This window comes from Equus quagga, chromosome 10 (assembly GCF_021613505.1).
Source record: "Equus quagga isolate Etosha38 chromosome 10, UCLA_HA_Equagga_1.0, whole genome shotgun sequence".
NCBI classification, from domain to species: domain Eukaryota; kingdom Metazoa; phylum Chordata; class Mammalia; order Perissodactyla; family Equidae; genus Equus; species Equus quagga.
Window position 1 is genome coordinate 122,328,382 of NC_060276.1, and position 14,561 is coordinate 122,342,942.

Sequence of the window (14,561 nt, forward strand, 5' to 3'; positions counted from 1 at the left end):
CTACCTAACCCACACAGCAAGCTGACATTCAAGACCCAATGAATCTTCAAGTGCACATGGACACCTACCAACAGAGACCAACCTCTCGCCCCCAGGCAAGTCTGAGTATATTTAAAAGGACAGAAATGAGTGTATTTCCCTGCTCAGTCCAGAATTAAAGTAGAAATCAATAACAAAATGATGTCTGAGGAAACCGCAAACTTGAAAATCAAAACAACGGAATTCTAAACTCCTCACGGAGCAAAGAGAAACTACTAGGCAAATCTGAATCTAGCCAGCAAGGAATGAAATGAAAATAAACCAAGCCATGAATGCCTGGGTCGGGTACGCGGCTTAGAAGGAAGTTTACAGCAATTTTAACAACGCTTCCGTTAGCAACGAAGAAAGGCTGAAGGGCCAATGCTGCCTCGTTAAGAAGCTGGAAAGAGAAGAAATTAGCCATAAAAGAAGCAGAAGAGAGGAAACACCAAAGAAAAGATCTGAAATCAAGGTGATAGAAAATAATTCCATAAAATCACTAAAACTAGAAGGTAGTTCTTGGGAAAGAGCAGACGATTAAAACACTTCTGGTCGAAGTGACTGGAATAAGAAGAGAAGACACACGTGCCCAAGACAGAGCTACCCCTACAGGCCCTGAAATGTGGAATCTTACGAACGGCGCGTGCCAGCAAATTCAGCACAGGCGACCTGGACAGAGACTCAGAAAGACACACACAGTCAAATGTCCTGCAAGAAAATGCCAGCAACCTCCACCTGTTAAAAAAAAAGAGGAAATTATCGTTCAGAACCTTCCCAGAGAGAAAAAACTCCAATCCCAAATGGCTTCACTGTGAATTCTCGCAGACATTTAAGTAAAAAAAATAGTGGCAATTCTAAACCAATGATTCTGGAAACGAGAATAATAAGGATCCATTCTGTGAGGCCAGATCATCCTGACACTGAAATCCCAGGAAAGACAAGCAGAGGCCACCTGGTTCGGAACCTAAGGAGACACAAGCAGTCAGAACCCAAAGGCACAGGAAAGGCGGACAAGGGACTCATCCAGAGGCAGGCTGGTCAACCTTCGCTCGTCAGTCACTGCGCACACGCGGAAAAGCGCTGGACCAGCGTGAACACACCGTGGCGAAGTTCAAAGGGCGCCCAGCACGCTAGACGCAGTCGGAGCTGCCGGGACAGGTGGAGACGCCTACGCCTAGGCAGCCCGACGCTCCCGGGGCTGGGAGAGGCGAGGCCTGTGCCATCGACACTGCAGCACAGGTCCCGCCCGTGCGACAAGGCAGGAAAGGGAAATACCAGACACACTGGAACGCAACCACTGACCTGCCTTTATTAGAAGAGGACGTGAGCGTCTGCGAGACTCTCTTCATCGACCCAAGAAAATCTACGTCGTGAGTGAGGTTAGGTCACAAGATACGAAGGCAACATGTAAACATCAGTAGTAGTTCTATATACTTGCGAGGAACACTCATAAACTGAAGTAAGACAATGCTATTTACGGTGTCATCAGAAATAGGAAACGCTTGGTGATGCCCGAGTGCTTACACATTGATAAGAGACGAACACAACGTGTACAATGAAAACCACGGGATGGAATGGAGAGAAACGGAAGACTCGGATAGAGGCAGGGAAATGCCGTGTCCTAAGTGGGAAGAGTCGATGTTGTCACGATGGTGGTTCCCCCAAATTCATCCACACTCAGAGCCGTCCCAGCCCAAAGCCAGTGGCTCTCTCTGCGGACGCGGGGATGACTCTAAAACTCACGTGGGAATGCAGAGAAGCTGGAAGAGTCACGGCGCTCCCAGAAAAGAAGGAGGGCGGAGGACCAGGACCTCCCGAATGTGCGCCGATGACGAAGCTGCTGTGTGAAGACAGCGCCTGCTGGGGTGCCGGACACACGCATCGCTGACACAGCGGAGTCCGGAAACGGACTCACACGCGTACGGTCAACTGACGTGGGGCAAGGGGCAGGCAGGCCACCGGGAGGACACGCTCTTCAACAAATGGTTCTGGAACCACAGAGCAGCGTCTGCAAAAGAGGCAGCTTGACAATCACCTCACACCACGTGCGAAACACCAACTCAAAATTAATGAAGGAAAAGGTAAATGTAGCAGCTCCTAGAAGAACACACGGGAGAAAATCTCAGTGGCCTTGCGTTTGCCAAGATTCCCTTACAGGCAACAAATGCGTGAACGACACAGGAAAAAATCTGGAAACTCCATGTTATCAAAATTAAAAACTGTTCCAATTCTAAAGACACGGTTAAGAGAATGACAACACAAGCCACACACTGGAAGGACACATGTGCGACCCATAGGTCAGACAAAGGGCTTGTACCTGGAAGACAGAAAAAGCACACACAACTCAACAGTAAGAAAACACCGCATTTTAAAAATGGGCAAATGATCTGAACAGGCATGTCCTCAAAGAAGATACACGCTGACAAATGAGCACGTGGAAAGATGCGCTATACTGTCACTCGTTAGAAAAATGCAAATTAAAACAACAAGGAGCTCTCTACGTACCCGTCAGAAGCTGCTATGGCCTGAATGTCTGTGTCCCCCCAGAGTCTTATGTGGAAGCCCTAAGCCCCAGTGAGACAGTACGAGGACGTGGGGCTTCGGGAGGTGGTTGGGTCATGAGGGTGGAGCACTCATGAACGGGATCAGTGTCCTTACAACAGAGACTCCAGAGAGCTCCCTCGCCCCGTCCACCACGTGAGGACACAGCGAGGAGACGCCACCTGTGAACCAGGAAACAGGTCCTCACCAGACACCAGATCTGCTAGCACCTTGATCTTGGACGTCCAGCCTCCAGAACGGAGAGGAATGAGTGTCTGTTGTTTGTAAGCCCCTGACTGTGCTGCTTAGTGACAGCAGCCTGAACCAAGACGAAGGCTAAACTTGAAGAGCCCCCGGAATCCTCGCACACGGCTGGAGGGAATGCAACACGATGCAGCTGCTGTGGAAATCAGCTGGGCGGTTCCTCGATGAGTGCGAGAGAGAATCACCATATAACCCGGCAATTCTACTCCTCGGTGTGTGTGCATACACACACACACACAGAAAACAACTGAAAACAGGGATTCAAACGCTTGTTTACAATCACCAAGAGGTGGAAACAACACAAACATCCATCTATGGAGGAGCGGATAAACAGAATGTGGTCCATCTGTACAGTGGAATATTACTTGCCTATGAAAAGGAGTGAGGCCCTGACACGGCTACAACGTGGATGGACCTTGAGCACATGATGCTCAGAGAGAGAAGCCAGACACAGAAGGACACAGAGCATGTGATCCCATGGATAGGAAATGTCCGCAACAGCCCAATCCACAGACAGAAAGGGGACGCATGGTTGCCAGGGGCTGGGGGTGGGGGATGGGGAGTGACTGCTACAGAGCCCGGGATTCCCTTGTAGGGGGATGTGAATGTTCTGGAACCAGACAGTGGTAATGGTTGTGCAACACTGTCTATGAAATAAAGGTCCCTGAATTGTACATCTTAAAACGGCTAGAATGCTGGTAGAACTTTATGTGAATTTTACCACCATAGAAAGAATGAAAGTATCTGCAGTATGATTTAGTTTATGTACAATTCTAGAAATCTCTAATCAATAGTGCCCACAGGGAGGCTGGGGCTGAGAGCGGGAGGATGAGAATCGAGCAGAGTTTAGGGGCCAGTGGAGACGCTCATCATGCTGACTGTGCTGACGGGTTGACAGGGCCCACTGGAGCTCACCAAACTGTCCACAGCAGACACCCACTGCTTCTCGCACAGCAACTGTGCCCGGAAAAAGCCGCCAAAGAAGTAGAAAAGCTACACAGGTTTCAGCTCGTGGGGTCACTTTTACGCTCCCACACTAACATGCAAACCGAGGACCACCTCGCCAATAGGGAGTGATCGCCACCCATAATGTTCGGAGAGAACCCACCCAAGCATAGAACAGGGTGCTACTTCTCATCCAAGAAACGGAAGAAATTAAATATGTGTGTACATACACAGACGTATATTTGTATGTATTTGCTCATATTAAAAAAATAAAACCATAAAGGATAAGCCAAAGTTATGAAAACTGTTACTTATGGGGGAGGAAGAGAGCAGAGTTGAACAGACAGGGGCAGACTCTGGACTTATGGGAATAGATCTGGTTTGTGAGTTTTGACCTTGGAACCTTGTATGTTTTTACATACTTATAAAACAAAATTTAAAAACATACTTTAAAAAGGCGATCTCCAACAGAAGAGAAGGGGACACTTCCGATCTTCCTCTTGGACCAGTGTTACCCTAATACCAAAACCAGACACAGGAATCACAGGAAAACTGCCAGCCAGTATCTCTTCTGGATGCGGACACAAAAACCATCCACAGAATACCAGCCAGTGAAATCCAGCCACGCAGAAAAAGGACCACCCACGATGGCCAAGTGGGATTTGCTCCAGAACGCAAGGTTGGTTTAACATTGGAAAAACCAGCTCGCGTAATGCACCTCATCCATAGAATAAAGAACCAAACCACACGGGCCTCTCAACAGACACAGGAAAAGCATCCGACCAAGCCAACATCTTTTCTTGATAAAAACGCTCAACAAACCAGGAATGGAAAGGAATGTCCCCAACCCGATGAAGGGTATCTGTGAAAACCCACGCTCACAGCATGCTTAGCGGTGAAGGACTGGATGCTTTTCCCAAGGCCAGGATCAAGAATCTCCACTCTCGGACATCAACACCCCACCACGCTGCAGGTTCTTCCCAGAGCAGTCGGGCGGGACAAGGAAATAACAGATCCACACCGGGAAGGAAGAAGCAAAACTATTTCTAGCCGCAGGTGACATGATCACGTACACACAAAATCCTAACAAATACACTAAAACACTATTAGAATGAATAAATGAGTTCAGAGGACTGCAGGATACAAGATCAGTACACAGGAATTAATTGCATTTTTATACACTTGCAATGAACAAGCCGAAAATAAAATTTAGAGACGCATTCCAGTTATAATAGCATCAAAAAGAATAAAATGCTTCAGAACAAATTTAACAGAAGACGTGCAAAACTTATACTTGAAAACTACAACACGTTTTCGAAAGAAACTAAGACCTAAATAAGTGGGAGACGTCCTGTGTACACGGATGAGAAGACGGTAGTACGACGGCCATGCTCCCCACACTGATCTACAGGGTCAACGCAGGCCCAGCAGAACCCCAGCTGGCGCCTCTGCAGAAACTGACAAGCTGACCCTAAAATCCATAAGGAGTTGCAAGGGTCCACGGAGAGCCAAAACAAGCTTGAGAAGGAACAAAGCTGGGGGACTCACATGTCCCCATTTCAAAACTGACTACAAAGCAGCAGTAATCAAGACAGGGTGGGACTGGCATAAAGACACAAGGACAGGTCAAGGGCTAGAGTCAGAATCTAGTACCAAACCCTCACATTCACGGGGAACTGACTTTCAACAAGGGGCCCAGGGCCGCCAGATGGGGAAAGAATGGTCTCTTCACCCTTGGTGCTGAGATAACTGGATTTCGAGACGTAAAAATTGGAGTTTGACCGCTGCATCACTGTATTCAAAAGTTAACTCAAAATGGATCAAAGACCTAGACGTAAAGGCCGAAACTAGAAACTCTCAGGAAAAAACAAAAGCAAATCTTCATGACCTTGCATCTGGCAATGATTTCTTGGATGTGACAGCAAAAGCACAGGCAACAAATGAAAAAATAGATAAAATGAACTTTATCAAACAAACAAAAACTTTCTGGCATCATGGAAGACTATCAAAAACTGAAAAAAGGGGTCAGCCTGGTGGTGCAGTAGTTCAGTTTGCACACTCTGCTTCCGTGGCCCAGTGTTGGTGGGTTCAGATCCCGGGCACAGACCCACACACCGCTAAACAAGCCATGCTGTTGCAGCAGCCCACATACAAAATAGAGGAAGACTGGCACAGATGTTAGCTCAGGTCCAGTCTTCCTCAGCAAAAAAAAAGTTAAAAAGGGCTCAGGTCAATTCTCAGTTTTTAAGGGGCTGAGTACGTATAATTGAAAAAAAAGAAAAAACAACTCAGAGAATGGGAGAAAATGTCTGCACACCAAGTATTGGATAAGGGACTTGAATCTAGAATATACAAAGAACTCTTACAATTGGACAATAAAGTGACAATCCAATTAAAGAACGCGCACAGGATCTAAACAAACATTTCTAGAGAGAAGATGCACAAACAGGACACGCTGTCTACAATCAGCAAGACAACAAGTGCTGGTGAGGGTGTGAGAGATCGGAACCCTCCCACGCTGCCGGTGGGAACGCAAAACGGGGCAGCTGCTTTGGGAAACGGTCTTGTGGCTCCTCAAAGCGTTAAACATGGTGTCGCCATGTGTCCCAGCGATTCCACTCCTAGGCGCGTGTATCCGAGAGAACCCTACACCTGCACACCGAGACTCGCACACGCGTGTTCCAGCAGCCCTGTGCACCACAGCCCAAAGGTGGGCCGACCCAGACGTCCATCAGTTGATGAACAGATAAATGCACAACGGGACACTGAAAGGACGCGGCATCGACATGCCCCAATGCGGACGAACCTTGAAAACACAGGCTCACGCGTATTTTTGCTTTATTTTGCAATAAAGCACTTCCTTTATTGCTCCTCACTTTACCGCGCTTTATTGCGTTTTTCACCAGACGCTCCAGCAGCAAAGAGAAGAGGACTTGCTGAAGGCTCAGGTGCTGGTTAGCGTTTTTTAGCAATATGGTATTTTTTAATTAGGGTATGCACTTTTCTTTAGCCATAATGCTATCACCCACTTAGACTACAGAGTAGCATAAACCTAACTTTTATCTGCACTCGGAAACCAAACAATTCGTGTGACTCGCTTTATGGCGACATTCACTTTGTTGTGGGGGCCTGGAGCCGAGCCCGCTGTGTCGCCGGGGTCTGGCTGTGTGCTGAGGGAAAGAAGGCAGACGCGAAGAGCCACATACGGTACGCATCTGTTTACATAAGATGTCCAGGATACTCGAACCTACAGAGACAGGAAGTGGATTAGCAGGGGGTGGGGAGGGGGGATGACAGCTAAAGGGTACAGGGTTTCTTTTAGGGGTGAGGAAAACGTCCTCCAGTTGACTACGGTGACGGCTGCACAACTCTGGGCATACACTGTGTTGTGCTGGGTTGTACATTTTAAATGGGTGAACTGTGGTCCGAGAGTTCTATGTCAATAAAGCTGTTCCAACAAGAAAAGAGGACAAGCCCTAAAAACGGCAAGCAAAAGGAAGCAGGTGAGCCGTTCAGCAGGTGGCACAGAACCTGCTCACGACACACGTGGACGGAGGGTCAGCATCCAGAACAGGAAGAGACATTCCAGAGGGGAGGGCGGAGATGAAGAGAGAGAAAGCACCCCGGAAGCACAAGGGCAAAGGGGACTGTGGGCCCACCGGCACCCACCCTAGACAGGGAGAGACACGGGGCGGGAGGGCGCAGAGGAAGGCCCAGGCCGGACCTCTGGGGATCAGTTGCTTAAAAAACGCAAAGGTGAACGCTGCTCCATCTGGGAGGGCAACGACGCACAGGCACATCTGTCTTCTTCAATATTCGGCACAACCGTTAATACAGAGTCTCCACTGTGTTTCAGATCCTGAAAACAGAACATAAGCACCAACCCGCGAACGTGGTGCTGCCCAGAGGCCGCCCGCGGGGCACCCACCTTGGCCACCTTGCCCATGTCCTCCATGGTGGCTCTCTCGTGCGGGAACTGGGCGAAGGTCCGCTCAATCTTGGCGATGACGGCATCGACGTTCACCGTCCCCTGCGGACGGCCTCGGGGGAAGTAGAAGGTGGGGATGCTCTGGCTGCTGGCTGGCGGCAGGGGCTCCTCCTTCTTCGTCTGGACCTGAGAAATGAGACAGGTGGTGAGGACTTGGGAACGGGAAACACTGTCCTCACATGAACCCGTAACAGACAGGGGCGGCACCGTTCTCAAAGTGAGCGCACGGGGCCGCGGAACCCCAATGTGCACAGAACGCCAGACAATCCTGGGGGCCAACTCCAGCCACGAGGCCACCCACACCCGAAAGGTCACACACCACAAGGGAGCGTCACACACCACTGACCCACACTGCTGAGCCTCCCCCAGCCCTGCCTCACTGTGACCCCGCAACAGCGACAGCTGACGGCCCAGGCTGCCCGGGAGGCTGGCGCAGGTCCTTGCGGGGAAACTGCCCCGCGGTCTTCCTGGGGTCAGGGTCCTCCAGGCAGGCCGTCAACGGCGTTCGCTCACAGCCAGGACAGGTGTGGCCTCTCTTTGGAGCCCACACCCGCAGTCACTGGTTCCCACGTGTGCCTCCCGGAGAATGGGACGTACGTCTGTCACCTGACCTGGGATGGCCCTCCAGGAAAGTATCTGGCCCTGCGGCCTCTTTCTCGCCAGAAGGCGGAACGGCAGCTGAGCCACCCCGAGTGAAGCCAGCACCTTCAGCAGCAACGACCTCAGAGAAGTTTGACCTCCTGACACACTTTCCAAGACACAGTGGTGTCGGGACGTGCCCTCGGGGATTCAGGGAGCTGATGCTGTGGGGCTGTCCTTACAGGCGGAAGGGGGGACTCTGTATATAAAACACGGTTGTTTAAAATGCCCCCAAGCAGAAAGAGCTGTTCAGTGGACCCGGTTAAGGAATGACTGCCGAAAGTCGGCCCCGGGCAGGGTCTGCAGCACCGCGGGGGGAGAGGCTCTGAGCCTCCTCTGAGGCTGAGGCCATGAGGCTCGCTGTTCCCGCCACGGCGGGCACAGTCGCCCAGCAGGACTCAGCAGCGTCTCCACGCTGACTCAGGAGAGGCCTTCTGGGGCCAGAAACAGCTCCTGGGAGCCGGCTCGTAGACGGCCGCCGAGGACCAGGCACCCGGTTGTCCTCGACGGGCAGTGACGAGGAGGCACAGTCCGGCCCGTGGACGCAGCTCCGGTCCACGCCCTGCATTCTCTATGGTTGGGGACAAGAGGCCACAGTCTCAAGAGGCAAGAACAGCCCTGCGTCCTACCTGGGAAGGAGTGGACTGAGGAGCGAAAACCCAATGCCTGAGGCCACGGGGGCTGATGGGGCCGGGAGTGGGCGGACGGTCAGGAGAGCGCACTGTGAGGGTCCCCAAGTCAACAAGGTCTGGGGAACCCAGTGCACACGGGACACCACGGGACCACATAGGACCTGCAGACCCTGAGCGTGCAGGAGACACACACACAACACAGCAGGCCGAGGAAACGCCACAGAGGGTTCAGGGCGGGCCCAGTGACCGGGCACAGCGTGGTTCTTACCCAGAGCAACAGCAGCGCCAGCAGGCCCAGACGCCCAGGTGGAGGGGTCCCCTCCATGCGCCGCGGGGCACTCACATGTCAGCCACCCTCCCCAAGGCTGAGTCACAGAGCACAGCTCACGCAGCCACCTCCTCATGCCACAGGGACCAGGGGCTGGAACACCAGGTACCAACAGCACTACCAATTTGCCACCAGGACACACAGTCAACACGGCTTCACACTGAAACCTGTGGGTGTCCTACACATCTCCTCCTGCAACGGGGGCCTCTTCCCAACCCAGCTGCAGCCTCTGGGACCGGCTGGCGTCCTCCTCAGTCCATCAGTTCATCTCAGGGACGGCCCCGTGTTCTCTCAGTCACGTCTCGGGATGGCCCCATGTCCCCTTCAGTCACGTCTCGGGATGACCCCTTGTCCCCCTCAGTCACGTCTTGGGACGGCCTTGCATCCTCTCAGTCACGTCCCGGGACGCCCTGTGTCACCTGTCTGTTTTCCCTCCAGCGCTAGGAGGAGGAGTCACTTGTAAACGCTTCCTGTCCTGCCCCACTGACGTGACCCACAGACGGCAGCAACATGTCCAGAGGTGTTGCTGTCCTGAGTCTGCTGTACTGGGGGGCTATGGGGAGAGCCTGCAGATGCACGACAATGAGCCCTGTGATCACAACAGGGCAAATAAAACAGTCAGGGGTTGGACGCAGGGTCACCTCAGTGCTGAGAGCCGAGAGGCAGGTGTGGATGGCGTGGTGATCAGAAAGGAGAGGCTGCAAAGGCGGCCCTGAGGTCCCGGCACCCCTCGCAGGCCGGCTGTGCTGAGCGAGGCGGGTCTGCCATGGAAGGTGGGAAGCACGAGGACCACACTGTGGACTGAGCCTCAGAGCAGAGGCTGGACGATGACCTCGGGCCCACCCTTCACGAGACTCGGGCCGAGTCAGCACCCAGGGACACAGGCTGATCCCCCTCCTCCCAGCCCGGGATGTCCTGTTCCACGGGGATTGGGTTACAGCGTCAGAATCGCTGAGTCCTGATGTGACAGCCCTGCACAGCAGCACTGGGCCAAAACCACACCCACCGTGGCCCAGGGACAGGCGGGAGGGGAAGCCACACCCAGAGCTGCCTCCTTGGAAGGAGAGGGTTCGGTTCAACAGACCTGCTGGGGGTGCCCACGATTCGCTTTCAGGAAGATAACTTTTCCCCTCGATTTCTGGAACAAAGACTGAGGGCTGTTTTTCATTTTTTTAATTTTTTGTGAGGAAGATTGTTACTGAGCTAACATCTGAGCCAATCTTCTTCTACTTCATATGAGGGAGGCCGCCTCAGCGTGACTTCACGAGCGGTGCCAGGTCTGCGCCTGGGATCCGAACCCGCGAACCCCAGGCCACCAAAGTGGAGCCTGGAAACTTAACTGCTGTGCCCCTAAATGCCTATGTTTACTTCTCCTGTGGCGGTGGTTCCGTTTTCCCGTCTTTCTCTTTTCCTCTCTCCGGCGAGGTGGAATGAATTGCAAGCCCAATGCCCTGAGCTGTCGGCCACAGTCGCTGTCCTTGTACCTTTGTGCGAGACGGTGTTGGTGTTTCCTGAGCACCGACCACATCTTCCCATGCGCCATCTCACTCAACTGCCGCGTTCAGGACAATCTGTGACTGACGTGCCACCAGCATCCCGTATTCACGGTGGGGAAACTGAGGCACCAGGAGTCTGGTGCTCCAGGCAGAGGGCAGGGCACCTACACTGTGGGGTGGCTGCCCCTGGGCTGGTTCTGGAGCCGTTGTCAGCCATGTGCCTTCTCCCCAGTACATGGCTGGGCTGACACAGACCCCTGGGCTGCTAAGTCACAGGGACGTCGTTCCCTGCTGGTCAGCGCTAGGCGGCCACGCACCTGGTCACCTGGGAAAGGACGAGGAAGAGGGATGACGGCGCTGCTACGCCTCCATGCAGACCCACTGCTCGGCCTCTCGCCCACGACCAGGTGTGATTCCTGAAAACGAGGTTGCTGTCACCGTGTCAGCCGGCTTCTGCCAGACCCGTTACACAGTTAATATTCAGGCCGGTCCTGAGAAAGGGACTTTGACAAAATGGACAGAACGTGACAAAGAACCTAAATCAAATCTTCCTGCGTCTGTCAGTGCACAGCAATCCACCACGAGGCTCACCCTGGGCCCCCTGGCTGGCCCGAGCGTCCCCGTGGGCGCCCTCCTTCAGCTGGATGGCCACAGGCAAACTCCAGCTGGCGACGGCGTGATGCTGACTCCACCACACGAAGCCCTGAGAGCACGGGCTCACTGGGGCGTCCCGGACATGTGGTGTCAGGCCCTGTGTCGCTCACGCCCACTATCCGTCCCCCCCTCCTGTGGAGACGTAGGGACATTTCCTGCCCAAGGGCCGCCAAGCGACAGCTCTGGAACCTCGCCGGGCACTCACGAGGAAGTCTGTCTTCATCTGCACAAGTCACGCGTGGCGACCAGACCTCCTCATGAATCCGCAGTCTACGCAGATGTGAATCCGGGCTGGGATCCGCGAGGAAGGCTGTGCCCTGGGGTCCTGGCAGCTCTGCCTGGGGAAGTAACATGGCCTTTGTGCCCTGGTGACCTCGCAGTGACCTGGCCGCCAGCACGCGTGAGGGGAGGGTGGGAGGCCAGCAGACCCCTTTGTGGAGCAACCGCAGCAGCGAGTGCTCGTGGCTCCTGTCCTGGGCGCGAGGATACACGCAAGCACCTCCTGAGGGGGCTTCGGGGGCCTGGTGTCCCTGGTGCTGGTGTCTGCACACACCACAGTCCTGAAGGTGGGCGGTCCCCACCATGGGCTGGGCACCTGTCCCGCGTTGTTTAAAGGTGAGCGAGCGCAAGAAGCTTACAAAGGCCCTGATCTGAACGGGAGCACAGGGACGCGGCCCACATGGCACGGCCTCAGCACTGCGAGAGTGTGGCTCGTCCACGTGCTCCTGCGGGAGGAGCTCCGGGGGCCACCAGCATCTCCGACACTGCCTTCCCTCCTGCCCCGCCAGCAGAGGGCGCCGTCAAACTGAGGTTCCGCTGTCTGGGGGAACCAAAACACCGCCCGGGCACCATGCTCCACCCCCACTGTACTCTGAACCGGGTGGAGCATCTCCTCATTTGTCTAAAAGGCAAGGACACCGTCTTTCCTGCCCCTTCTCTGCTCCACGCTGTGCCGTCATTTCTGTTCCTCCTCTGACCATTCCCAGGGCGGCACGTGTCTTAGGCTTTGTGAGTTTTGCCCTGCGTCCCCAGGCCCCACGTCTTTTTATTTACTTTGCGCCGTCTGTCACCACGCGGGAGTTTTCAGATCACGTTTGTAGTCGGCTTCACTCTCTCGCTGGTCTAACAGATGGTCCAAGGCAACGCTGGGAGCTACTTTGTGACATCTGAGCACGTGCCCCGTGCTCGCGAACTCAGAACGACAGGCACCATGGGGACAACGTCTGAGGTCTGTACAGTGGCCGATCGACCCTCCACGGCCCTGTTGGGCAGGGAGGCCTCGGAGAACAGGAGAGGTCAGAGGTACAGAGAAGGACATTGGGGGCCAGTTCCAAGGAGGATGGACACCGGGCCCCCGTGACGCAGGCTCGGCCGCAGTCCAGGAGGGGGAAGCTGATGGGCCACCCGGGCAGAGGGGCCAGCCTGGGCCAAGGGCACGGGGAGCCCCAGGTCCTGTGTGGGCCTCGCAAGGGGCCGAAGCCACACGTCAGGAGCGAGTTCACCAAACCTCTGCGGGTGGAGACACGCCGACGCGTCTTCCGAAGCTGCAAAGACTGAGCAGGTCGCTCTAAGAGGCAGTATTCGCACCGCACGGGGTGAACCACATCTGATGGTTTCTACCCACTTCCTGAGCACGTGGCGCAGAGATTCCCACGACGGCGATGGCACCGGCTCAGTCACCTGTTCCTCCTTCTCCACCCCCCACCGTCTGCTGGTCCGCTTGTCTCCAGGGGCAGGAACAGGAAGGGGATGGGGCCCGACAGCCAAACGGGTCTCCCAGACGGGGCTGGTGGGGAAGGGCCTGCTGGTCGTGATGCAGACACACACACACGCGCACGCACATGCGTGAGGCCCCCATGCCCAGAGCTGCCACGCGAGGGCCTGTCTCTGCCTCAGCTCATGTGTCTGTACCTGGGGGTGGACGCGCGGCTCGCCAATCTCCAGGAACCCCTCGCCTCGTGCGGCAGCCCGGGTCCTTCTGACCCTGGAACACAGCAGAGCTCCTGTCTTCCTCTGCTCCGGGTGCTGAGGCCTCACCTCGAGGACACACGCGTGGCTCCATGAGACATGACCTTCTGGATGGCAGCACGGGACGGGCAGAGGGTCACGAGCGAGCTTACTGCCTCAGGAGCTTGACCACGGTGGAGGGAGGGCGCCCACATGGGCTGCGCAGTGAGAGACGGCCTCCTGTGGTCAGAGCCATGCGGACGGGGGGAATTGGCAGACGGAGGGAGGGAGGAAGGGAGGCAGCTACAAACTTAGGGGCAAAGACACAACCACAGGTCTTTGGTGCTCTTGACAGCGCTCTGCAGACACCCCGCATGGCCACACTGGCTGCCGCCAGCAGGAGGGCTTCCCTTGAGGGCACCACACGTCCCTTCCACCAACACGCTGGTACAGGAGGACGGTCCCCTGGGTCAGGAGTTTGAGAACCACTGCACCACAGCTCCCTGGGGGACAGCGGGTGTGTGGAGGTGCCAACGACCACCCCCGTCACTGCCCACCTCAGGGCCTTTGTGCCTACTGTTCCCAGGCACCCCACAAACACTGCCTTACCTCATCTAAGACCATGATCAGATCCCACCTGCCAGTAGCATGTCATCAACAGACAACACAACACCCCCGACCTGAGCCCATTCCCACCTGCCGTCCCCTCACACCAACCGTCACCCCAGGTCACAAGGTCATCCCTGACATGCCACACATCCCACCCCACCTGCCGCCCCCTCATAGTAACCGTTACCCCAGGTCACAAGGTCATCCCCGACAGACCAGACCACACATCCCACCCCACCTGCCGCCCCCTCATAGTAACCATCACACCAGGTCACAAGGTCATCCTACACACCACACATCCCAGCCCACCTGCCGCCCCCTCACAGGAACCTCACCCCAGGTCACGAGGTCATCCCTGACAGAACACACATCCTACCACACCTGCTGCCCCTTCACAGGTACTGTCACCCCAGTCAGGCTCTGTAGGCTTTTCTGTCACCCCAACTAGAAGGTGCAGCTACCCTCCAGTGCCTGGCACAGAGCAGGCCCCCAACAATATG

At 54.8% G+C, this 14,561-nt stretch overlaps 1 protein-coding gene across 2 annotated transcripts in view; it reads right to left on the reverse strand.

Moving 5' to 3' along the window:
- The window catches only part of PPP2R3B (protein phosphatase 2 regulatory subunit B''beta), a 37,524-nt gene that overhangs the window by 16,842 nt on the left and 6,121 nt on the right, over positions 1-14,561 (reverse strand). For both annotated transcript variants that reach the window (XM_046673231.1, XM_046673232.1), the window contains exon 2: positions 7,697-7,882. In XM_046673231.1, coding sequence (XP_046529187.1) covers positions 7,697-7,882 — 186 coding nt within the window. The remainder of the gene's footprint in view (positions 1-7,696; positions 7,883-14,561) is intronic.